Source organism: Excalfactoria chinensis, chromosome 29 (genome assembly GCF_039878825.1).
Source record: "Excalfactoria chinensis isolate bCotChi1 chromosome 29, bCotChi1.hap2, whole genome shotgun sequence".
Taxonomy (NCBI): domain Eukaryota; kingdom Metazoa; phylum Chordata; class Aves; order Galliformes; family Phasianidae; genus Excalfactoria; species Excalfactoria chinensis.
The window spans coordinates 773,483-797,418 of NC_092853.1; the positions used below are offsets into that span (position 1 = coordinate 773,483).

The 23,936-nt window shown below is 53.5% G+C and overlaps 1 protein-coding gene across 1 annotated transcript; it reads right to left on the minus strand.

Moving 5' to 3' along the window:
• Nucleotides 1-4,234: 4,234 nt before the first annotated feature.
• LOC140263343 (uncharacterized) lies at nt 4,235-11,262 on the minus strand. Its single transcript, XM_072358221.1, has 5 exons — nt 11,012-11,262; nt 7,817-7,899; nt 7,501-7,627; nt 6,793-6,903; nt 4,235-6,686 (listed from the first exon to the last, which is right to left on the minus strand). The coding sequence occupies exons 2-5, from the start codon at nt 7,838-7,840 to the stop codon at nt 5,029-5,031; spliced, it is 1,920 nt and encodes a 639-aa protein (XP_072214322.1). The 5' UTR covers nt 7,841-7,899; nt 11,012-11,262; the 3' UTR covers nt 4,235-5,028.
• Nucleotides 11,263-23,936: the final 12,674 nt, after the last annotated feature.

Genomic DNA, 23,936 nt, shown 5'->3' on the forward strand with positions numbered 1-23,936 from the left:
CATATGTTTCAAGTGGTTGCCACCACCATGGGAAGCACATAACGTTTACCACTGCGAGATCGTGGCAAGGTAGTATAATCAACCTTCCACACCTCCCCATATTTATACTTTTGCCATCGCCCTTACAACCAGAGGGCTTGTTTAATTATGTCACATGTTTCACAGTCATAAATAACCTATGCAATAGCATCCATAGTTAAGTCCACCCTCGGTCTCTGGCCCACTTATATGTCGCGTCTCTTCCTTGATGGCCCGAGGTCTCATGGGCCCATCAAGCTAGAAATAGTTCACCCTTGTTCTGCCAGTCCAAGTCGATTTGAGCCACCTCAATTCTGGCAGCTCGATCTACCTGAGATTGTTTTGTTGTTCTTCACTAGCCCGACTCTAGGGCACTTCTGGTTAGTGAGGTAAAAGAGAAGTATTAATTCTATGATACAGGGTTGTCCCTTTGCCTGGGATTCCTTTCCAGGTTTTGTCTTTGCAGATTTAGAAAAAAGCTAATTAATAGGCTAATGACATCATAACCAAGCAGTACTAATACATTAAAAGAGCTATTAAAAGATCTATTCCCGTAGATTCTAGCATTGATTACATCTAATCCTGATTAATTCACATTAGATCTATTACTAAAATAGAAAAGTGAACAACAACAAGAAACAAAACAAAACAAAACAAAAAAACACACATCCTAGGTAATGCTAAAATTTGCCTAAATTTCTAATTCTTGAGACTGCACTGGTAACACTGAAAATCACACAATATGTCAAATCATCACTAATATTATCTATAACACAAGTTACAAAGCAATACCACTCTTTAAGAGGCACACAATTCCAGTTACTATAAAGGCTGGATGCTATTTTCCGCCTTGAGATGAGGCCGAACATATCATGCTGGAACCCACGTAGGGCCAGTCCCTGTGGAAATACAAGTATATCCACAACTTCCAAGTTACCAGTGGTAAAGGACCTTCCCAAAGTCCTGTGGCCATATTCCAAACATTAACCATTGGCCACTCCTTGAGCATTGGGGAGGCCCCACAATGATGATCCATGAGCTGTATCTGTATGGTCATGTTTCAAAAGATTCAGTACAAGCAAAGCCTTACATAAACTTTCTTGAGGTGTGTCTCCCATATTGCCCCTTTTTTTTTTTACTAAGAATGGATTTCAATGTTTGATGAGTGTGCTCAGTGATAGCATGTCCCATGGGAGAATGAGCAATGCCTGTAACATGTTTAAGCCCTCATTCTTGGAGGAAACTTTGAGTGGCCGGTCCATCCTTGTCTTTAACAAAGTTATGTGCTCACACCGAGCAGCTCCCTGCAGGTCGCATATCACCAGACAAGCGAGCTGAGACGCAGCTTGCCACTGTCCCTCCAATATGGCGTCTTTAGTAACACCAGACCAACACAAAGATGGAGGATCGCTATGTGGGGCAGGGAAGCAGCATAGGCAGGGGCTGTAAAGACATCGGCGGAGCGCTCGGAGAGACCAATGCCTCCTTCATACGCAGTTCCAAGTCCTGCAGCTTCTCAGTTAATGTTTTACTATCTTCCTCTAACACTTTCCCATTCCCACCATCATCCAAGTTGCTTTCGCTCTCAGTAGCTTCTTGCTGTTCTACCTTATACTCTTTCAAACTATTTATAACCTCCCGCCATGGCTTCATCAGTTTCTTTACTGTCTTATCATCATCAACTGCTAAGTTCCATAAACAGTCCCAGAAATTCCTCCATTCATCTACCTCAATATACGACTCGTCATTGTTAAATCACCCTTGGCAGCCCCAAAGGCTCTAAGCCCTGGTACATGCTTAAGCCTTTTAATTCCCCTCTTTTCTAAAAAGTGTTGTAAAAGACTTAGGGCTCCCTCTCTTTCCATGGTGCACTGCAGCTCCATGTCCCACCACCTGCAGTACCCAAATTGGAGATCCTGTGGACGCATCCTCCACTTGCCCTCCGGATCATGCAGACCCCTCCCAGTCAGTCTAGGTGCCTCTGCCCCCTGATGTGTCTTTCAGTGCTCTTTGTCTGATTCACACTTCGTGAACATGCTGACCTTCAATCCTGGGTCCCTATTTGGGCAACACTTGCTGCGGAGTTCCCAGAGTTTGGTCCCGGAATCTAGTCAGTTCACTAGACCAGACGGGCAGGAAGTGATGACATGACTCAATATGAGCACATCAGAAGCTTCAACGCTACTGCCCGAAAAGCCATACTTTTACAGCAGACAGACGAGGGCGTTCAAAAATCACACACACTAATTGGAGAAAAGCTACCGCAATAACAACCCTAAAGCCCCCCTTCAAAGCCATGAGCCATTCATTCTTTTCCTACAGGTGTCCTTGGTTCTCATGCTGTTTATCTGCTCTGTGAAGTCCTTATCTTGAACCACAGCTGCTGCTCTGTAAAATTCTTCTTGGATTAACACAGCCCCAGAGTCCTTGCATGGAAAGCCTTTCAGAGAAGAGATTCATTCAGAAAAGAGTAATCCATCACTCAGGTGCCAAGAAATCACAAAACTGTAGGCTGATCCATGAACAAGCTGTGTCACCAAAGCGTATTTCTGCTTCCCAGTGACAAACACCTGTCATGGTTTTGCAATTTTGTAATTTTGCTATCAGTATTCCACATCATAACATCATGATAAAGCATGGGTAATTTTGACAAATGTGCTGCTCACAGAAGAAGACTGAATGTCCCAGGGAACATCACGGTCAGTCATATGACAAGGACTCTATATAATCTCACTTCAGTGCTGGACTCGCTCTCTTGGATCCCGCCAGCCAGGGGGGAGCCGTGTGGGAGCGTTACAGCCGTTTCGCCTAGAGTTACAGTAGGCCTCTCGGTTTCGGGACTCACTCTCTCTTATTTTACTTGATTTGTCAGCCTTAATTCCAATTATATTGTATTATATTGTGTTATTCTGTATTCCAATATAGTATTTAGTAAATAAGTGTGCCTCCTTAGATCGTTGTCACTGTATTTATTTTCCTTTTCCCTTTTTCCCTTTTCCTTTTGGGATAGCAGCCCTGCAAGCCATCTATACCCCTGTCATGGGTGCAGGTAGATTTTAGGTTAACCCATGACAGTCTGCAACAGAAGGAGCTTCCGCAGAGCAGAGGGAAAGCAGGTAAGTACAGGAGGAGAGGAAAAAAAACTGAGTTTTCTGACTCTTCATGCAACTAAACACAATGTGTGACAAAATCAGGGGGGAAATGAGCAATTAAACTGATTTTTCAGGGAGTAAAATCAGAAAACCTGCTTCATGCTATTTTATTTAATTTTGGGGGGAAACCCTGCTCAGTGGTTCTGAGAATATGGAGATGCAAGGAGCAAAACAGTGAGAATGCTTCTGGGGGGAAACTAAAAGGAAGGCAGAGACAGATGACCAGTGCCACAGGACAGGAATTATTGGATGCAGTTGAAAAGCAAATCATCCCAGCTCACGGCTGGGCTGCTGCCTCCTGTTGCTGGGGATCTCCACTCCTCCCAGCTGCTCATTCACTCCCCACACATTTTCCCTTGGAGCTGTGTGTTCCTCCAACCCTCAGGACCCTGATGAGCCTCTCCTGCACCAGACCAGGCCCCTGTTCCCTGGGATGGAGGAAGCAGCGCTCCTCAATACTGCAGTCATTATCTCCTTCCAGCTTGTTGGGGGTCAGGGAGCCTTCAGAAAAGCTGGCAAGCTCCTGCTGGCTTCACTAGCTCACCAAAAGCACTCTCCACTTCCTCACTACCTGCAAACTGCATTCCATGCACAGCAGCTTAAGTTGAGCCCAGCAAGCATGAAGGCCCTTCTGCAGGAGGTCTCAGACAGACCTGCCCAAGGCCAAAGCAAAAACCTTCAAGCTCAAAAGGGATCACCTGCAAGGCAAGCACGCACTGGAGAGCGCTTCGATATCTCTGTGCTGTGGGGATGAGCTGCTTGGGCACCCTGTGGGTTTGCACTGCCTTCTGCTCCCACCACCTCCTGAAACTTGGAGCGGTGCATTTAGGAAGAGTAAGCTTTGTAATTTTATTGGAGACGGCCAAGGCTTGGTGTCTCACAGCTGCTCTGAGCAACTGATTAAAGCATTCAGGAAGAGCAGTAAAACCGATATGTAGCACAGCTAGGGAGGATGGTAGGGTTGTGTGGGAGAAATGCCTTCGCCAGAAGCAAGCAGTGGGCTGGAGAGGGCACCAAAACCAAGCCCTGCTTGCACCTTTCCCTCTCCTCATTCCACATGCTGACATTTATTTTAAGAGCAAAAACAAGACTACAGTGAAGAAAGCTCCAGAACAGCTCAGCTACTTTATTCACCCCCTTCCCTTTCCACCACAGAAGATTCTCAGAAAACCTCCAAGAGCAATGTTACTGCTCTCCTGATCCATCTCTCAGACTCATCAGTGCACTCGGAAATGACTGAGAGCAACACATGCACACAGACACGCAGCAGATCCCTACACAGCTGCTTCTCCATTAGGAGATGGCATCAAAAAGCAGCTGGTGGGAAGAGCAGAAGTGGAAAGCGGGCATGGTGAGAGAAGTGCTTTGGGCAGCACGAAAGGCCATCTGAAGCTCCTGGGTTAAGTCCCTTCTGCAGAGGGTGTCGGCGATACCGTTTCCTTTGCAAACTCTTCCTGCGTGGGGAGAAGCATTGGTCTCCCTCATCCCTGGGCTCTCCAGCATCCCGAGGGTCTCTCTGCTGGGGGTTTTCCCATGAGAAATGAGGCACCAGCCCTGAGAGAAAGTCTTCCTGCAGGAGACGTACTCCCAGGAGCTACCTGTCCTGTGGACTGCAATGTTTAATGAGGACTGAGCTCTGCATGAAGGTCTTCTGGGAGTGTGAGGAGCTCTCTGCTCGGCACAAAGCCCTTCTCACACTCAAGGCTTCCTGCCATGTGAACTCACTGCTGCAAACATTCTGGTACCACAGCAGATGGGAGGGAGAGAAAAGACAAGTTCCCAGGCATCTCCCTGCATGCAGGCTGGGACGAAATGTTCCACCAGACAGAAGCTATGGTCTCTCTCCTGTGTGCATACGCTAGTGCAGCTTCAATTCAGAACACCTTTTGAAGCTCTTCCCACACTCAGGACACTCACAGGATCTCTTTTTCATGTGGATGCTCTGATGCAGCGTCAGCTCAGAACACCTTTTAAAGCTCTTCCCACATTCAGGACACTTATATGGTTTCTCTCCTGTATGGACGCGTTGGTGGCGCTTCAAAGCAGAACTCCTTTTGAAGCTCTTCGCACACGCAGGACACTTATAGGGTCGCTCTCCTGTGTGGATGCGCTGGTGCGTCTTCAATTCAGAACGCCTTTTGAAGCTCTTCCCACACTCAGGACACTGAAAGGGTTTCTCTCCTGTATGGACGCGTTGGTGGCGCTTCAAATCAGAACTGCTTTTGAAGCTCTTCTCACACTCAGGACAATGAAAGGGTCTGTCTCCTGAGTGGACATCCTGGTGCAATTTCAATTCATAACTGCTTTTGAAGCTCTTCTCACACTCAGAGCACTGATATGGTCTCACATCTGTGTGGACACGCTGGTGCATCTTCAATTCATAGCTGCTTTTGAAGCTCTTCCCACACTCAGGACATTGAAATGGTTTCTCTCCTGTGTGGATGCGCTGGTGAATGGTGAGGTGGGTTCTCCATTTGAAGCTCTTCCCACAGTCAGAGCACTTGCAGGGTCTCTCTCCTGCGTGGAAATGCTGGAGTTTTGTGAGGGTCCCTCCGCTTCTGCAGTTCTTCCCACACTCGGTACACTTACATGGTCTCTCTCCTGTGTGGATCTGCTTGTGCATCTTCAATACCCACCTCCTTTTGAAGCTCTTCCCACACTCCGGACACTGAAAGGGTTTCTCTGCTGTATGGACGCGCTGGTGGCACTTCAAATTCGAACTGCTTTTGAAGCTCTTCTCACACTCAGAGCACTTATATGGTCTCACATCTGTGTGGGTGCGCTGGTGGCGCTTCAATTCAGAGCTGCTTTTGAAGCTCTTCCCACACTCAGTGCACTTAAATGGTCTCTCTCCTGTGTGGACGCGATGGTGGATGGTGAGGCTGGAACTGTTTTTGAAGCTCTTCCCACACTCAAGGCACTTATATGGTCGCTCTCCTGTGTGGACACGTTGGTGTCTTTTGAGTTTAGAACTACCTGTCAAGCTCTCCCCATGCTCAGGGCACTTGTACAGTCTCTCTCTGCTGTGGATACGCTGGTGGGAAGTGAGGCTCCCACTGTCCGTGAAATTCTTTCCACAATCAGAGCACTCGAATGCTCTCTCTCCTGTGTACATGCACTGCTGCCCAGTGGGGTGGAGACTCCATTTCATGCTCTCTGCAGAATCACAGAACTCGTTACGCCTCTTTGCTGAGTGCGTGCACTGGTGGCTAGTGATGCTGGAATCCATTTTAAAGCTTTTCTCACACTCAGTGCACGGATTCTGCTTTTTCATCCGGCACACATCCTTGCTCCTGGTTTCCTCAGGCTGCTTTGGACCTATGGTGAAGTCCACTGGGTTCCTCAGTGTCATTCCCAGACGCTTTCCCAGGGGCTCATTGATGTGCTCACCCTGACCTTGCTGCAGGCCTTCCTGGGCATCCCTTCTGATTTCTTCCACAGAGATGTGACCCCACTGTATTTCTGCTACACAACTTCTCTGCAGAACCTCCTTTGTATTTTCGATCCCATCAGCTGCTGGATGACAGAGGAAAGGCAGCAGTAGCACACGGTGCCCCAAAATAAAACACAGGCAGAGAAGGCTCTTACAGCCCCAACATTCCCCTTCCCTCCACCACCTCACCTGGGATGAGGTCTCCTGGCACGGCCTCAGGGCTACGCACATCTGGGATCCAGGGCTCTTCCCCTGCTTCAAGCAGGGAGATCAACACGGGCTTGGGGGCTGGAAGTGGAGCTTCAGGGAGAGAAACAGGGAACAAGAGAGCATTTCCCTCATGCTGGCACAGTGCCTGTTCAACAGCTCCACTCTGTGTCCCTCCCCATGGAGAAACCACCATTTGGGCCTGAATGACACCGCACCTACGGCTTCCCTTGGAGCAAAGAATGCTTTGACATCTCTGAACATTGTGAAGGGATATTTGTTCTTTCAAATTAACTTGACAACAGCTTATTTATATTCTTAAAATCTACCACTGGTCAAGGCATCAAAATGTTGATGGCAGTTGCATGGAAAATCCTCAGTTCCATAGCAGTAACCAGGGAGTCATCTGTGAGCTGGAGCTGGTGGCACCATGCAACACACAACACAAGGGCTGGTTTTCTCCCCCTGGCTGATGCCTGCTTGCCAGCACTGACTCTGCGGCTTTGATCAGAGTGTTGTGCATACTAATTCCTTCTGAAACTCATGCTTCTCAGTATCTCCTTTCTTGCTGGCACTGTGGTGTTAGTCAATATGTAGCTGCATGGCAGTTATTCAAGGCCTGGCTTGCAGAGGCTCATTCTGCACAGCCAAAGGTGCCCTAACGAGGAGGAAAGGAAAACAATCACTCACCCAGCGAGGCCACGCACTGGTACGTCTCCAGCATCACCTCCTGGTAGAGTGCTCGCTGCGCAGGGTCCAGCAGCGCCCACTCCTCCCTGCTGAAATACACGGCCACCTCCGCAAAGCTCACGGGCTCCTGCAAGCAAAGAGGCTCCTTGTTGGGAACAGCCAAGGCCCAGGCAAGCAGCCTGCACAGGACACAACCTCCCATCCCAGCTGCATCTCTGTCCCCAGCACACACATGCTGGCTGAGGGCACCTCCCTCTCCCCCTGCATTCACATCCCTGGCCCCTTGGCCTCTCCTGCCTGCTTCCCCACCCTCTACCTCAGCTGGATGTGCTGCGGCCATTTGCTGCTCTCCTGCAGCCTGCGATGATCACGGCTGGAAGGCAGAAGTTGAACTGGAGCCTGCAGGGAGAAGAGAAACGGCGGGAGAGCTGTGAAGGAATGCAGCAGTCCCAGTCCCAGCTCAGCCCTTCTGCAGGGCACTGCCTGGCCTTGCAGAGGAAGACAATGAGCTGCAGCACTGGAAACAGTCTGGCTCAAAGAGATGAACCGTCACAAAGCTGTCTCAAACTGGGAGGCTGAAACAACTGGTAGCTGACACTTAGTTCAACAGCTGAGACTGAGCTGGGGACATACGACAAAGCACGGCAAGGAGGCAGTCATCTTACCCCAAAACAGAGCAGTCCAAGTGCCCAAGTGCACAGCAGCAGGCTGCACCACAGGACCTGCCCTCCAGCAGGGCTGTCTCTGCAGCTCACACCTGCACAGAGATCCCTTGCAGCTTGACATCAAGACTCCTTCTCAGTACAGATCCTCCGTAAGACACCCATGGTTACTTTGGAGCTTTCATGTGTTCTCTGAGGTTCTGTCTTAGAGGGAACGTGCACATATGATTCCTTCCACACACCGCCTTGACCAGGCTTGGTACTAGGAGAGGATCCAGCCACATCCTAGCTCCTTACCTCTGTGGTCTGAAGACATGAGAAAGAAAGGGGAACTACTCTGAGCCTCGTGACTCAATGGGAGGGCCTCCTGTAGGTGTGTGTGTAACCCTACCCTCCATGCAGTAAATAACCAAGTGTATCCAGCCACCTCCGATCCTGTTGTGTCACTGTTAAATCACTGCAGCATATCCGTATTATATCAACAAATATAGTCCTGCTTCTCCCCTAGGAGTGTATGCTGTGTTTGGATCCACCTGTGACCAACGGGCAAAGTCTGCAGGATGGCAAGAAGGGAAATAAACCGATGACAAGAGACATGAAGCGCATCCCAAATTCTTCTGTGAATGTTCTCGTGGCAACTGCTGTAGTTGAGCAGCAAGCAGAGGTCACTGGGGGCAGTAAAAGGACGCAAAAGGGGAAAGGAGTTATCAGCATCGTGTCAGGTTTGTAAGTGACATATGAAGCAAAGGAGAACTGCAACGGTCCTCCCAGAATCAAAAGCGACTGATATTCCACAATATTTCTGCTGCGCTACGCAGTGGAAGTTGTGCAGGTAATGCTTATTCACACAATAAACAAAGACCTCCCTGAGTCACCTACAATCCTTTAGGCCGCACATCTTCCACCTCTATGGTTTGGCTCCAAACAGATGTGAAATTGCACACACGGCACTAATTAAAGGCACTGCCTCTACACAGTTAAGGCAAACAGAGGCAGCAGAATGACTGCTTACTGTCTACCTTAGCTGCAGTTAAGGAAACTTAACAGTGATACACGAGGAATGGGAAAGGGGAGTTTTATTGGAGGTCTGAGTGGTGAAGGAAGTTGAGGACATACAACAAGGACAGCCTGTGCCAACTGGGGGATCTTTTGATTGACTGCAAGCACACCTAAAGGGGACGGCTACCCAGGAAAGAGCTGCAGAAATACTGTTAGAAAATGGTACGGCCATCCAGCCATTCAGCAGGAGGTGCAGAACAGCACCTGGTTCGTGGCAGAACACCGTGAATGCAGCCCCCAACACTCAAACACTGTGAGCCTCAGCGCAGATGGCAGCTGCCAGCAGAGCAGCCTGCTGGAGCATCGACCTCTACAGATCAGTGAGGGGAACACCTGGTGGCAAATGGATTCAATCCTCTGGCAGATGTCTGTATATCCTCTCAGGAGTGCAAGTAGCCTTGGGCTTGCTGAAATCAACCAATCCCTCAAAAAAGAATTGGGAAAATACTTTGTGAAAGCGACTGATAATATTTCTCAAAACCACCTACTGCTGATGTTACCTAAAAGTGATGATGGCTCACATTCCTGGGGTAAGGAAGTGCAAAACGGCGAGGAGTCAGCTGGATGGTACACACTTCTCAAATCAATAGGACGGCTTACTTAAACACGTAAATAAATCAACAAAACATCCAACCATACGGAGATTATTTTTCCACCTCCTGAGAAGAGAGAGTATCTGACAGCACTGCAGCCAAACCAGCCTATGACAGTCACAACCACCAGCAGCTGATGCTGTGCTGGTAATTTTAACTGAACCATGAAGGCAACTCATCGAATAGTAGCAGTGCTTAAACAGAACAATTATGGCAGTAAACAACCACGTGGTTACAACAGCCTTGTTAAGCCGCTGTTAGAGCACTCCAGGATACCTGCATGATATCAATAAACACATTCCTCCCTCTCTCTTCAGCTGAGCACGCAGACTGCGCTCACTGCCAGGGGACGCTCTCAGCAGCGCGTGCCCTTTGCAGAAGGCAGCCTGGGCTGTGCCTTACTGACCTGCTGCTGCTCGGCCGTGCTCTCAACGCGAGCTCCACTCAGCCCACAGGCTGCCAGCTTCTCATCGCCCGTTCCAGAGCCCAGTGCCGGAGCTGCTGCAGAAGCTGAACGTGCTCAGAGCGCACAGCTGTGCGCTCAAGGCATCTGCAGCTGCCGGGACAAGAAAAGCCTTGCAAGGGGTTTGCACAACCCCAGCTGAGCCATTAGGCAAGCACTCAGCTAACAAAAGGGAACGCCATTTCAAGGGTCGCCAGAGGCATATGTTGCCCGTATGGTCCCCGAAGGGAAGCTGGGGACTGCCGGGGAGGAGGAGCAGGGGGAGTGCAAATTCCCTCTTTTAGGCTTCGCATTAAGACACTCCAAAGGAGGCATCGTGGAGTTTAGAGCTTCCATCAATCCACGCGTGCAGAGCTGCAGAGCGAGGCCGTCTCGTGACTCCCGTGGTCCAGAGGAAGAACTGCAGCCCCAGCTGCGCTGTGTTACAGAGATCCAACTGGGCAGCAGAGCACGCTGCCCTCCTCTGCTCCCTTCCTCACCGTCCCAGCTCCAATCCCTTCCCGTGGCCCTCGGAGCCCAGCCCGGGCTGCAGAAACCGCTCCCCTGCTGGCAGCCCGTTTGGGCCAGCAAACCTGCTGCGCTGGGTGGGAGCTGGAGCCGGGACCAGGGTCCCACCTGGGGTACGGCAGTGCGGGTTCCGCCCCGTCCGCTGCCGCTCCCCGCTCCTCTCCCGGCGCTGCTGGCAGGGGGCACGAAGCGTGCGCTGCTCTGCACGAGCCACGAAGGGCACCTACCTTGGGTGCGGAGCAGGCTGCTCCCAGCTCTGGTGCAGGTAGCCAGGCTCCTCGGAGTCGCGGAGAGCAGAGGATGCCGAGTGCCCTCAGCCCGGAGCTGGCCGCAGGACGGCCTTGGTGCACCTCCTGCCACCGCGGTGCTGCCCGGATGCCTTCCAGCCAGGCTCTCGCCTCTTCCGCACAGGCTCATGTGCCGGGCAGGAATTCCCACAGCGAGTGCGCCCCGAGCCGGCTGCCAGGCGCTCGGCAGTTTCACGGCTCGTTCTCATGGCACATCCGCACCCGGGGAAGGGGGGGGGGGAGCGATGGGGGCTGTGTTTTGTTACGCTAATGAAGCGTCGCTTTCTGCCGGCTCTCTTTGCTTCCTTCGATGGGGACATTCGCACACCCTTGTGGTCAGGCATCCCGACCTTGCTGTCCTGCCGTTCCTTTCATTCCTCTCATCCACGAGCAAAACAGCGCTGGGCGCTGAGGGGAGTCTATACTCCGCCTGGGTCTCAATTTGAACAAAGGATCGGTTCTGCATCGATACAATTCTTATCTCTTGTATACATTCCTGTCATTCTCGGCTGTGCAGGTTATTGCTGGGGCCTGGGCTGTTGTTGGGAAGAAAGTCAGCAGCCTTTTCTGTTATTCTTTGGTTATTTTCTAGCAGCTGACATGCCCCGGCAATGTGTAGTTTGCAGTGCCGGCAGCTTCTTAGTTTCCCTGCTTTACAACACGATTTACATGTGTAACACGATTACATGTAATCATTTACATGATTACATGTTGATTTCTGCAAGTTTTGCTTTCTCTTTAAGGCGTTATCTTGTAGACCTATTCCTCTTCATCACTTCCTTCATTACCCACCTCCTCTAATATCATCATTTGATCTGAGCATGGTGGTGGTTCCACTGGTGTTTGTTTTAATAATGGTGCTGAACACTGAAGCATGAAGCAGAGGCTCTGATGGAATTTAGAATAAAGGGGGGCCTGAGGGGGATAGTTAAATTTAGTTTGTAGGTGGGAAAAGGAACGATCTAGTTAGTTAGAATAACAAGGAATGGAGACAGTGCCTCTGGGGGAGGAATTTCCCCTACCCACCTACCTCAGTTTCCACTCTTGTAGTTTAATGCCATTCCCGCTTGTATTATCACTGTCTGCCAATGCCAAGTAACATGCAAGATCTGGTAGTGGGTCAGGTAATGACACGACAACAGCACACGGACAACTGTGCTATAATTGTCAATTTATTGGTAGTGTGGAGCCTGGAAAACTCTGGTTGATGACAGCAGTGGTTCTGTGGATGTCAGATGGTGCCCCAAACCAACCCCACTGGGGTGCTCCCACCTCCTGATGGATGGTGGAAAGGAACGAGAGGACAGAGGTGGTGCTGGGGAGGGCTGGGGGCTGCCGGGCCTGATCAGTTTCCCCCTGGCAGTGGTTTTCCAGGTGTCTGATGCCCCTAAGCTGACACGGTGGGGGGGCCGCTCCTACCTCCTAAAGGATGGTGGAGGGGAGGGGGAGGGCCGTGGGGGGACTGGGGGTGACCAGGCCTGTCGTGCTGGAGGGGCTGCTGCCATCTCTTGAATGATGGTGTAGGGAAGTGTGGAGGTGTTGCTGGGGGGGCTGCTGGGTCTGGTCTGTTTCCAACTGGCAGTGGTTCTCCATGTGTCTGATGATGATCCTGAGCTGACACCTGGGGGGGCTGCTCCCACCTCCTAAAGGTAATGGTGGAGAGGAGCGGGAGGGCAGTGGGGGTGCCTGAGGGGGTCACTCCCGTCCCCTGAAAGATCATGGAGGGGAATGGGAGGGGTGACGGTGCCTGGGGAGGTGGGGGGCTGCTGGGCTGGTTGTGCTTCCCCCAGGCAGTGGTTGTCGGTCTCTTGGGCAGTTTCCCCACGTCTGCACTCTGCGTCCCCTGATGGATGGTGGGGGGGAGGAAGAGGGCAGAGGTGGTGCTGGGGGGGGGGCTGGGGGCTGCCGGGCCTCTCAGTCTTCCCCAAGGCAGCAGTTGTCCGGGTGCTGGGTGATGCTCCGGAGCTGACACCCTGAGCAGACCGTTCCCGACCCCTGGAGGACGGCGGTGGGGGCGGGGGGTCGGCGTTGATGCCCGTTGGGACCGGGGGCTGCTGGGCTTGTCAGAGATCCCCCACTAGGAAGCTTGATCGTGAGCTGTAGGTGCTGGTGTCATCCTGGCCCCATTTTTTAGCTTCAGCGAGGCGGCTGCAAAGAGAGGAACGTGCTGAGGGCACAGGAGAGCCCCTGCTCTGCTTTCTCCCAGCACATGGCAAAGAGCCACCCTCAGCTCCCAGCCTGTCTCTGGCTCAATTTTGGAGCATGAGAATGTCTGCCCATTCCTCTCCATCTCTATTCCCAAGGGATCCTCCTTCCTCACCCTCTCCCCAGTGCCAGATTTTGTCTCCAACCCCCAAAATTGGCATTTCCAGGTTCCAAATTCATCCACCCTTTCACAGCAACACCATGGAAGGCACCGCTGGAGCTGGGAACTCCTCCCCAGCCAAGCTGTCGTGGATTTGCACCTTTTGCTGTGGGTATCCCACCTCATCACATCCTGTGGAGCTCAGAGAAGAAGAACTGCATGGACCAGAGGACCTCAGGTTCAATCAGATTGTATTATACTGTGTAATCTTGCATTCCGACATCATAGTTAGTAAAGTAAGTCTTCCTCCTTAGAGCCGCTGCTCTGTTTGTTTCCTTAGCCCAGCTCCCAGCTCCCTACCCCTTTCCCTTCCCATTTTGAAGGGCCAGGGAGCCCAAAGGCCTACTACCCTCCTGTCATGGACATAGATTGATCCAGATAACCCTGTGACGAGGTTGAGCAGTGATAGGACAAGGGGGAATGGATTTAAACTGAGACAGGGGAGGTTTAGGATGGATATCTGGAGGAGGTTTTTCACCCAGAGGGTGGTGACGCTGGAACAGGTTGCCCAAGGAGGCTGTGGATGTCCCATCCCTGCAGGCATTCAAGGCCAGGCTGGATGTGGCTCTGGGCAGCCTGGGCTGCTGGTTGGCGACCCTGCACATAGCGAGGGGTTGGAACTGAATGATCATTACGTTCCTTTTCAACCCAGGCCATCCTATGAGTCTGTGACTCTCACAGCCCCCTCCAGAAGCACACGGCCTGTCCGTGCCCAGGATGGGAGCAGCTGTGCAATGGCACAGACATCTTTACCAGGGCATCCAAAGGAGCTCCTCTTGTGCAATGGCACAGACATCTTTACCAGGGCATCCAAAGTTGCTCCTCTGAGTTATTCCTGGGTATTCCAGCCTTGGACTGGGGGCAAACCCACGGGGTCTGTCCCTCCTGGGCACACCCTGTGAGCTCATAGAAGGCGTCACTCGGCCTTGGCAGCTGTCAGCCATTATGGCATCGGAACCTGCCGTCCTACTGAGCCACGCTGCAGAGCTGTGCAGCACTGCAGTCCCGTGAGGAGTGCAGAGCAGGCGAGTGGAGAAGAGGTGCTTGTGTCCTGGGAGGAGAGCAAGCCATTCTCTGTGTCTGTTAGAGGAGTGAAGGTGCCAAAATGCCAGCCCAGCTGGGCAGGTGGGTGCAGCAGGGCCCAGAATGTGGGGAGGGGAAGCCAGAATCACTGCGTGCTGCTGGGCTTTCTCCAGCCAGGCAGCCCAAACTCCCTTTCCGTGGGCACAGCCCTGCTCCTGCTCTGGGGAGAGCCCAACGGGGCAAGGCTGCTGCCCCCCGTGGCACAGCAGAGCCCTTCACTCTCACGTGTCCCACGGGTGCTGTGGCACTAACCAGCTCTTGCTAAAGGGCCCCCCCTGGCCTCACATCCCTGCTGGGCAGAGGAACCCATGGCAGCCGTCTGCTAAAGGATCCCAGGAGACCGTGTGTGTCCCTGTGCAGGGCCGTGATAACCACCATCTGATCTCTCCCTTAGGCATCGCGTCGCCCAAGAGAGGGGAAGGAGGACTCCCGTCCTGCCTCTAGCGGTCCTTTCCGGTGAGTGTTCCCCAGCCAAAGCCATCCCAGCACAGCCGGGGAGCGGGACTGTTCCACACGGCGTGTCCCCGCTGGGTTGGGAGGAGGGAAATGGGCTGCAGGGCTCAGAGCAGCCTGGCAAACTCATGGTCTCTTCTGACCGATGTCCCCCACAGCTGGAGCCTTCATTTGGATTTTGGGAGCATGGAGAAATGACGTCCTGCAGGTCAGTGCTACGCTGTGCAGCAGAGGCCAAAGCTCTGCCCTTCTGCCTCCGTGGGGACAGTTTGGCCATGGGCTCATCGCTGCTGAGACAGAGCCAGGCTGGGGGCTGCCTTGGCAGCAGGAGGGCTTTGGTGTGGCAGCATCTTCCCAGCGCCCAGCACAGAGCTCGGGCTGAAGGCAACAGCGCATGGGAAGAAGGAGCCTTTGGGCCATCTGTGGCACTGGGGAGTCTGGAGGGGATTGGAAAGCAAACGGAGAAGCGGCAGATGCTCTGCAGCAATGGAGGGCTGAAGAGCCCAACATTGGGCAGCAGTCCTCTGCAAAGTGCTGGGAAGCAGCCGGAAATTCTGCCATTGTTTCCCTGGGAAGCTCCTTTGGAAGCTCCTTGTGCTCCTGGTGCTTCCTCCCATCCAATGCTTTTCTCTTCCAGGTGGTGTCTGCAGGACCTGGGCAGGAGCTCCTGTCTCTGGGGTAAGGACACTTCCTTGCCACTCACCTGGCTCTGTAGGGTGGCCTCAGCTGGCTGTGTGCTCTATGCACGCCTTCGCCTCGTGCCCAGGGCTCCAGCCTTTCCCATCTGTACGGTGAAGGCAGCCCTTGGCAAAGCCAAGGAACTAAAAGGGCTGGGGGATAAGGAAGGGCACAACCCCCTGGAATCCTTCACCTTGTGGCACTGGAACATGGACCTGCGGGGTGGACATGGCTGAACAAGACTTGCTTTGCCTTTGCCTTCAGGAACCCACTGGTTCAGCTGTCGGCCAGGAAGGAGCTCATTGTTGAGTCACTCTCTGATGTCCTGGAAGAGAACGGGATCCACGGACTCAAGAGAGAGGTAATGGCACTGCTCCCTCCTGTTTCCTTTCAGCCTTTTACAAGGACAGCTCTGTGCTCTGGCTGCCCGTCCCACACCTGGCTATGGGGCTCAGCCTCCCCTGTGTCTTGGAGCTGCTCTGCTCCCCACACTGAGAGCTGCTGCTGGTAAAGCTGGGATCAGGGTGCTCTGTGCAGAGCTCTGGATTCCCCCATGGCCGAGCCCCAGCCAGGCACCTGCTGGGCTTGGCTTGGAGGCTGGATGTGGCCCCTTCCAAAGACTTGCGCTTCAGGCTTCTTAGCTGGAAGGGCCATTCTCTAGGTCAGCTGCAACCGGAGCTCTGCAGGGCCTGGCTGGCTCAGGGCACGATCTGACTGCCTGCCCAGGCTGTTCTGCAGCAGAAACAAGGCTGGCAACAAGGGGATCAGGCAGAGCCCAAAGTCCATCTTTGCTGTGTCTCTGGAGTGCAGTGGCTCATCAGGGCACACCTGGAAAGACACGGAGCCTTCCCTTAGCTCTTGGGTAGGACTCCCTGCTCACACCCACCTCCTGTCTTTGTGCTCACTGCTGTCTCCATTCCCTATTTGTCACCAGGAAATTCTGCAGCTGACACGGCAGGAGATCGAGACTGCCATGGAAAATAGCAACTGGATGCCCAACTGGGCTCTGAAATCCTTGGGTATGTCGACAGCTTCTCTACCCTCAGCTTTGTGCCTGGCACTCCCCAGAACCTGCCCAGCTCTGCTTTCTGTCACAGTGATCTCACAGAGCTTTAGGCTGGCTGAGGTCTGAAGGGAGCTTAAGACCATCCCAGCCCAACTCCCTGCCATTGACAGGGCTTTGCATCAAGGTGCTCAGGGCCCCATCCAACCTGGTCTCCAACGCCTCCAGGAACGGGGCATCCATGGCTCCTCTTTGCACATTGCAGGGCCTCACCGCCCACTGGGGGTCAAGAATTTCCTCCTCACATCCCATATAAACCCCCCATCTTTCAGACTTGACAAACCCTTCTCCTCTGCTCCCAGGGCTGACCGGCTCCTTGCCCCAATCAGTGCTTCAGGCCGGGACTCAGCAGTTCCCATACACACAGTAAGGGGGATTCTGCACCCCAGAGCCCCGCCAAGAGCTTTGGGCAATGAGCATTCAGTCCTTCAGCTTGTCTCTGGGCCGTCCCAGTGCACGTCTGTCCATCTTGATTTCAGGTGCCACTGTTGATGCGGAGAGGACAACCAAGAGTTACGGTGGGAAAGGCTGGATTTCTCCCCTCTTTTCCTCTGTGAAGCCCCCCGAGACCCTCTTGCAGGTATGGCATGAGAAGTGGTGACTGTGGGCTTCCCCCCTCCCCCCACAGACACCCCATAGAGCCCCATAAGGGCCCCCCCTACTTCCCCTAGTTCTTCCTTCCCCCAGTCCTTTCTTCCCCCAATCCTTCCTCCCCATCCTTCCCCCCCAGTCCTCCCCTTCCTACCACCCCCCAATCCTTCCCCTCCATCCTCACCCCATTCTGGCTGCACATCACTTTCCCTTGGCCCAGCATTGCTGCTCATCCCACACTCTTTCCCACATCACTGACACCAGCGTTGGGAGGGTGCTGGGCTGACAGATGCTGGGAGGGCTGCCCCGCCACCTCTGTGCAAGCAGAGAAAGGCAACTGAGCCCAGAGCTGTTGTCCAACCCTTTGCATCTTGCCCTCCCGTCCCTTGAGTAGTGTTCCATGACGGGCAGCCCCATAGCAGACAAGGTCTGTGCTCCCTGCCCACCATCCAGCTCTGGCGGCTCTTTGCCTGATGGACGCGTCTCTCTCCTTTCAGCCCGATGTTTCTGCTGGCAGCTGCTGGGCTTTCCAAGGCTCTCGGGGCCACGCAGTCATCCAGCTGCCGGAGAACATCTGGCCCACGGCTGTCACCATGTGGCACGTCTCCAAGGCGGTCTCTCCCTCTGGGGATGTCAGCAGCGCCCCCCGAGACTTTGCCATCTTGGTAAGGCTCTGCCTGCTGCTGCTAATGGAGGGTCCCGAGGAAACAGCTTTGCCATAGAGCCCCATAAGAGCCCATAGAACCCCTATAGAACCCCAGAGCCACCCAAAGAGACCCATAACCACAACATAAGACCCCATAGAGCTACAGAAGAGCTCATAGAGAGCCAAAGAGACTCATAGTGCCCACAAACAACCCATAGAGCCCCATAATTGTCCCACAGACACCCAACAGAGCCCCATAACTGCCACATAGAGCCCTGTAAGACCCCATAGAACCTCTACAGAGCCCCAGAGACACCAAGCAGAGCACCATAACCACAATATAAGACCATATAGAGCCCCCACAGACACCCCATAGAGTCCCACAATGCCTGTAAGACCACATAGAGTCACACAAGGGCTCATAGAGAACCAAAGATCCTCATGGTGCCCCACTGACACCCAACAGAGCCCTGTAACTGCCCCAAAGAGCCTTGTAAGACTCCATAGAGCTGCACAAGAGCTCATAGAGAACCTTAGAACCTTATGGTGCCCACAGACACCCCATGGAGCCCCATAAGGGCCCCACAGACTCCCAATAGAGCCCCATAACTGCCACATAGAGCCCTGTAAGACCCCATAAAGCCACACAAGAGCTCACAGAGCACCACAGAGAAACAGGGTGCCCCACAGACACCCAACAGAGCCCCATAGGGGCCCCACAGACACCCAATAGAGGGTTGGAAGGGCTCCCACCTTTGGTGTGTTCGTTATGGCATGGCCTGCCTCAGTGTGACCGCCATCATCTCTTGTCTTTCAGGGAGTGGATGAGGATGAAAACGAAACTCTCCTGGGGTTGTTCGTTTATGACGTGGATGGAGAGATCGCCCAGACCTTCCATGTTCAGGTATTGTAAGTGCAAGGGGGGAGGGCCGGGCTGCCTGCAAGGCACGGGAAGAAAGAGGTTTCCTGCCCACCCTCTGCTCTCCAACATGGCCGACTCCCACGGGGTCCCTGTTGGAAGCCTTTGGGGGGGGGGAGGGGGATGTAATTAATGACCCCAAATAACCCCCAAAATTAGGACCCCCCCCTATAAATTGAGCCCCCTCCCCATATTTAATGGGTCTGGGACCCCTAATTAACCCCTTGTAATTAAAGGGCCTTTGGGGAAAGGGGAGGGAACCCCTAATTACACCCCTATAATTAAAGGGCCTTTGTGGGGGGGGGAATCTGATTAATGACCCAAATCAGCCCAATAATTGAGACCACCTCACCCTTAAATTGACTCCCCCCTCCCAACATTTAAAGGGTCCCCTAATTAACCCCTTGTAATTAAAGAGCCTTTGGCGCGGGGTGGGGCTGGGGAGGGGGATGTAATTAATGACCCCATGGGAAGCACTTTTTGTTTTTAATCTTCCCATGCCCATAACGAAGCCTCTCCTCTGCTACTGCTTCACTTCTAGACTGAGACCTTGAAAGAAAAGAATCTTATCTTGTTCTAAATGCAGAAACAACATTTGATTCCCACACTGACAAGATGGGTGATAACAAGAGGGGGGGGTCTGCATGCTAAACAACTATTGAATATGGATCCGAATTGCAGGAAATCATTGACTATCTATTAGGTTTACCTATATCTATGGGGAGAACAGTGGGATCTATGGGGCACTATGAGATCTATGGGATGCAGTGGGATCTATGGGGAGAACAGTGGGATCTATGGGGCACTATGAGATCTATGGGAAGCTGTGGGATCTATGGGGAGAACAGTGGGATCTATGGGGCACTATGAGATCTATGGGAAGCTGTGGGATCTATGGGGAGAACAGTGGGATCTATGGGGCACTACGGGGCTTTGGTCCCATAACGAAGCCTCTCCTGTTTGTATTGGCAGGAGGAGCCCCTTCAAGCCTATCGAAGGATCAAAGTGGAAGTGCAGAGCAACTGGGGGAACATGGAATACACCTGCGTGTACCGGGTGGAAATCCATGGGAACCCCTAAAACCCCCTAAAAAAACCCCTAAAAAAACCCTAACACCTCCCCCCCCCCCCCCAAAAAAAAAAAAAAAAAAAAAAAAAAAAAAAAAAAAACCTAATAAACCCTAAAAACCCCTAAACTCTGATGTCTACCAGAGGGTTTTAATTAGGGATTGATCATTCAATGAAGAGATGCCGATAACTTTCTGCCTACCTCGAGGCTGGTTGGGGGGAGGGAGGAGCTGCGGGGCTGAGTTGGGTGGGTGTCTGGGGGGGCACCGGGGAGGGGTCCAAGGCTAAGGGGGTGGGGGCTGTGGGCTGCTCTGCGTTGGCCCCATGCTGCCTCTGTGGTGCTCAGGGCCTCTGCTTGGTGTGCAGAGCTGCACTGCATTTCCCCCCCTGCTTCCCCCCAATCCAGGGTACCTCACTGCCCCCCTTTCCACCCTCCCAACACTTCACCTACAACACCCCCCTCCCCCGTCCCTCCTTATCTCTCTCTCTGACCCCCAGGGTCACACTGTCCCCCCTGGTCCCCCTCCCATCTGACCTTCAGAGCCCCCCCACTCCAGTTCCCCTATTCTGATTCCTACAGCCCTCTTGGACTCCCCCCCACCTCAGTTCCCTATCCTCATTCTGACCCCCAGGGTCCCTTCCCCAACCCCACCCCATCCCACCCTTCCTATTCCCCCATTCTGATCCTCTTCCCCCACCAATATCCCCCCCCCAGTCCCCCATTCCGACCCCTAGAGTCCCCTATCCACCTTCCCACCCCCCATGAAACACCCCATTCTGTCCACCAGCTCCTCTTTCCCCCCCAGCAACTCCCCCTATTCTTACCCTAAGGGTCCTTTCCCTTCCATCCCATCCCATCCCTTCTATTCCCCATTTTGATCCTTTTACCCCTTCTCATATCCCTCTCAGTTCCCACATTCTGACCCATAGAGTCCCCTGTTGTCTTCCCAGAATCACCCCAGTGAGTCCCCCTGTCCCTTCCCGAAGGGTCCCTCCCCCATCCCACCCCTCCTATTCCCCCATTCTGATCCTCTTCCACCCCCCATATCCCCCCCAACCCCCCATCCACAATCACCAAGGTTGGAGAAGCCCTCCAAGCTCCCCCACCACCCACCCATCACCAATAGCTCTCATTCAACCACGGCCCTCAACGCGGCATCTCCATCCCCACCACCCCCTGCGCAGCCCATTGCAGCCCCCAACCACTCTTTAGGAGCAGCACTATTTCCTCACGTCTAGCCTGAATCTCCCCTGGCACAACTCAGGGTCGTTCCCTCCCATCCTATCACTGTTACACGGGAGCACAGGCTGACCTCCAGCTCATCACAACCTCCCTTCAGGAGCCTTGAGGTCTCCCCTGTGCTCCTCTTCTCCACGCTGACCCATCCTGGCTCCCCATCAGCCCCATCAGGTTCTCCAGACCCCTCGTGGCTGCACCTCAACCTCATTGGGTTGGAAGGGACCTCAAGGATGATGAAGCTCCAACCCCCCCATGCCTGGCAGGGCCACCAAACTTCCACTATTGACTAGATCAGGTTGCCCAGGGTCTCATCCAACATGGCCTTCAACACCTCCAAGGACGGGGCATCCACAGCCTCCATGGACATCCTGTTCCAGGACCTCCCCGCTCTCATAGCAAAGAACTTTCCCCTGACATCCAACCTAAATCTGCCCTCTTTCAACTTAAATCCATTTCCCCTTGTCCCGCTATTATCAGCCCTTTTGAAGAGCTTACTCCCCTCCTGGATATAGGTTTCCTTCAGGTACTTTAGGCTGCAATGAGATCACCCCCTGGATATAGCATATGGGTTCCCTTCAGGTACTGAAAGGCTGCAGTGAGGTCACCCCGCAGCCTTATTTTCTCCATGCTGAACAAGCTCAGCTCCCTCCGCCTGTCTTCATAGGGCAGGTGCTCCAGCCCCCTGACCATCCTCATGGCCCTCCTCAGGACCCTCTCCAACAGCTCCATGTCTTTCTTGTACTGAGGGCTCCATACCTGGACACAGCATTCCAGATGGGGTCTCACAAGAGCAGAGTAGAGAGGGACAATCACCTGCCTATCCCTGCTGGCCACCCCTCTCCTAATGGAGACCACACCGCCAGCCCAGCTGGGGACAGCCGCTTGGAGTCGGGTAGACTGTGCCGGCGCACCCGAACCGCCACGGAAGCGACACCTGGCCTCTGCCGGGGAACGACCGAGTGGATCGGAGCAGAGTCCACCAGGAGCCAGGAGGACCCCGAGCCGTGTGTCATGGTTTTGTGCTATTGCTGTCAATATTCTACATCATGACATCATGTGCAGTACGAATCATTAACTGAGGGTACAAATAGTGGCAAACTGTTTTGATGGTATAAGAAAGTGTAGTTGTTAATGGCATACGGAAGTGTAATTGAGGGTATGTGGAAGTGTAACAGAGGGTATGTGGAAGTGTAACAGAGGGTATGCGGAAGTGTGGAAGGCTCTTGCTCCCGTTCTGTGGAATGGCAGCATCCCGAGTACTCAGCTCTTGGAGGAGAACTACATATCCCAGGGGACGACGCGGCCAGAGACGAATCACCGGAGGAGGACACACATATAATCTCGCTCCCAGGCTGGAACGTCCCTCTTTTCGCCCTGTCTTTCGCTTTGGAGCGCTCCATCCCTGCCGTCTCCCTCTATCAGCAACGTTCCAGCCCGTTGCCTAGAGATCACTGTAGGCCTCCCGGTTCTCGGGGACACTTTTTCTCTCTCTCTCTCTGTCTTGTTCGATTTATTAGCCGCAATTATATTGTATCATATTGTGTTATCTTGTATTCCAATATCTTATTTGGTAAAATAAGTTTTCTCCTTAGACTGCTGCCACTTTTTGTCCATTTCCCTCCTTCCAGGGGCAGCAGCCTCTATCACAGGTAAATCTAGGTAACCCATTTACACCGTGCTGCGCTGCTTCAGTCCAATGGCTTCATGATGGGCAGTGCCACGTGTTTAGTGCCAGGGGGCAGCAAGGGCACATTGCTGAGCGAGAGCCAAAAGAGGAGAGGCTGGAGGACAAGAGTGTCTGGTGGCCATTTTCAATTGGTTTGTTGACTTCTTCCTCCTTCCTCCAGCCTGCATGGTGGACTCGGTACAGCGAGCCACGAGGCACTGCCTCCTGCTGCCTGCCTGCCTGCCTGGCAGCAAGAACCGCTGCTGGAGATGGGAGACAGGATTGTCGGGTTGGGTGCAGCAAAGGGGGAAAATGAGGGAAACCCAAATACTTGTGAGTGGTCATTGCATCTTAGGTCTGGGCTCAGCCCGTGCAGCAGCACCTCGGGGCTGGGGCCGAGCCCGGTGCCTGGGGCTGTGCTGCCTGCAGGAGGGCTGCGGGGCTGGGGCAGCCGGTGTGGGTGCAGCACATGGGCATGGGGGAGGGCCGGCAGCAGGGAGGGCGTTGGGCCTGAGCCCCGCTCGTGTTGGTCACAGCACAGGGGCCGCAGGGGACGCCAGGAGCGCAGAGCAGGGAGGGCCGGGCTGTGTGCAGGCCAGGGCATGAAACCTTCCCTCGGCAGCTGCTGAGCTGCTGAGCTTTTCCCCCACGTCTGCAGACTCTCCGATGAGGCTCTGCAGCAAAGCCAGCCGGGCCATCCTGATAGTGCACAAGGGGTTAGGAAAGGGCACAACAGAGCGGCCATTGAAGAGCACAAAGCAGCGAAGCACAGCACGAGCCATTGACTGCCTGCACAGATGAGCTTCTGCAGGCACCTCCGTTGGAGATCTGCGTACTGAGTGTGGGCGGAACGTGAAGGGAAAGGAGGAGAGGAGGGGAAGGAAAGCAAAGAAAGGAAAGGAAAAGAGGAGTCCAAAAGGCCAGAGCAGGAAAGGAGAAGGAAAGCTCCGTGCCGCCGGCGCCACCCGCCAGGAATCCGGAAGCGAACCCCCCCACAGGCCTGGGCCGGCCCCAGGCCGCCCTTAGCAACGGGACGGCGCAGGCGGTTGCTAGGGCCGGGGCAGGAAGTGCTTCCTGCCGGCCGAGAGCGCTTC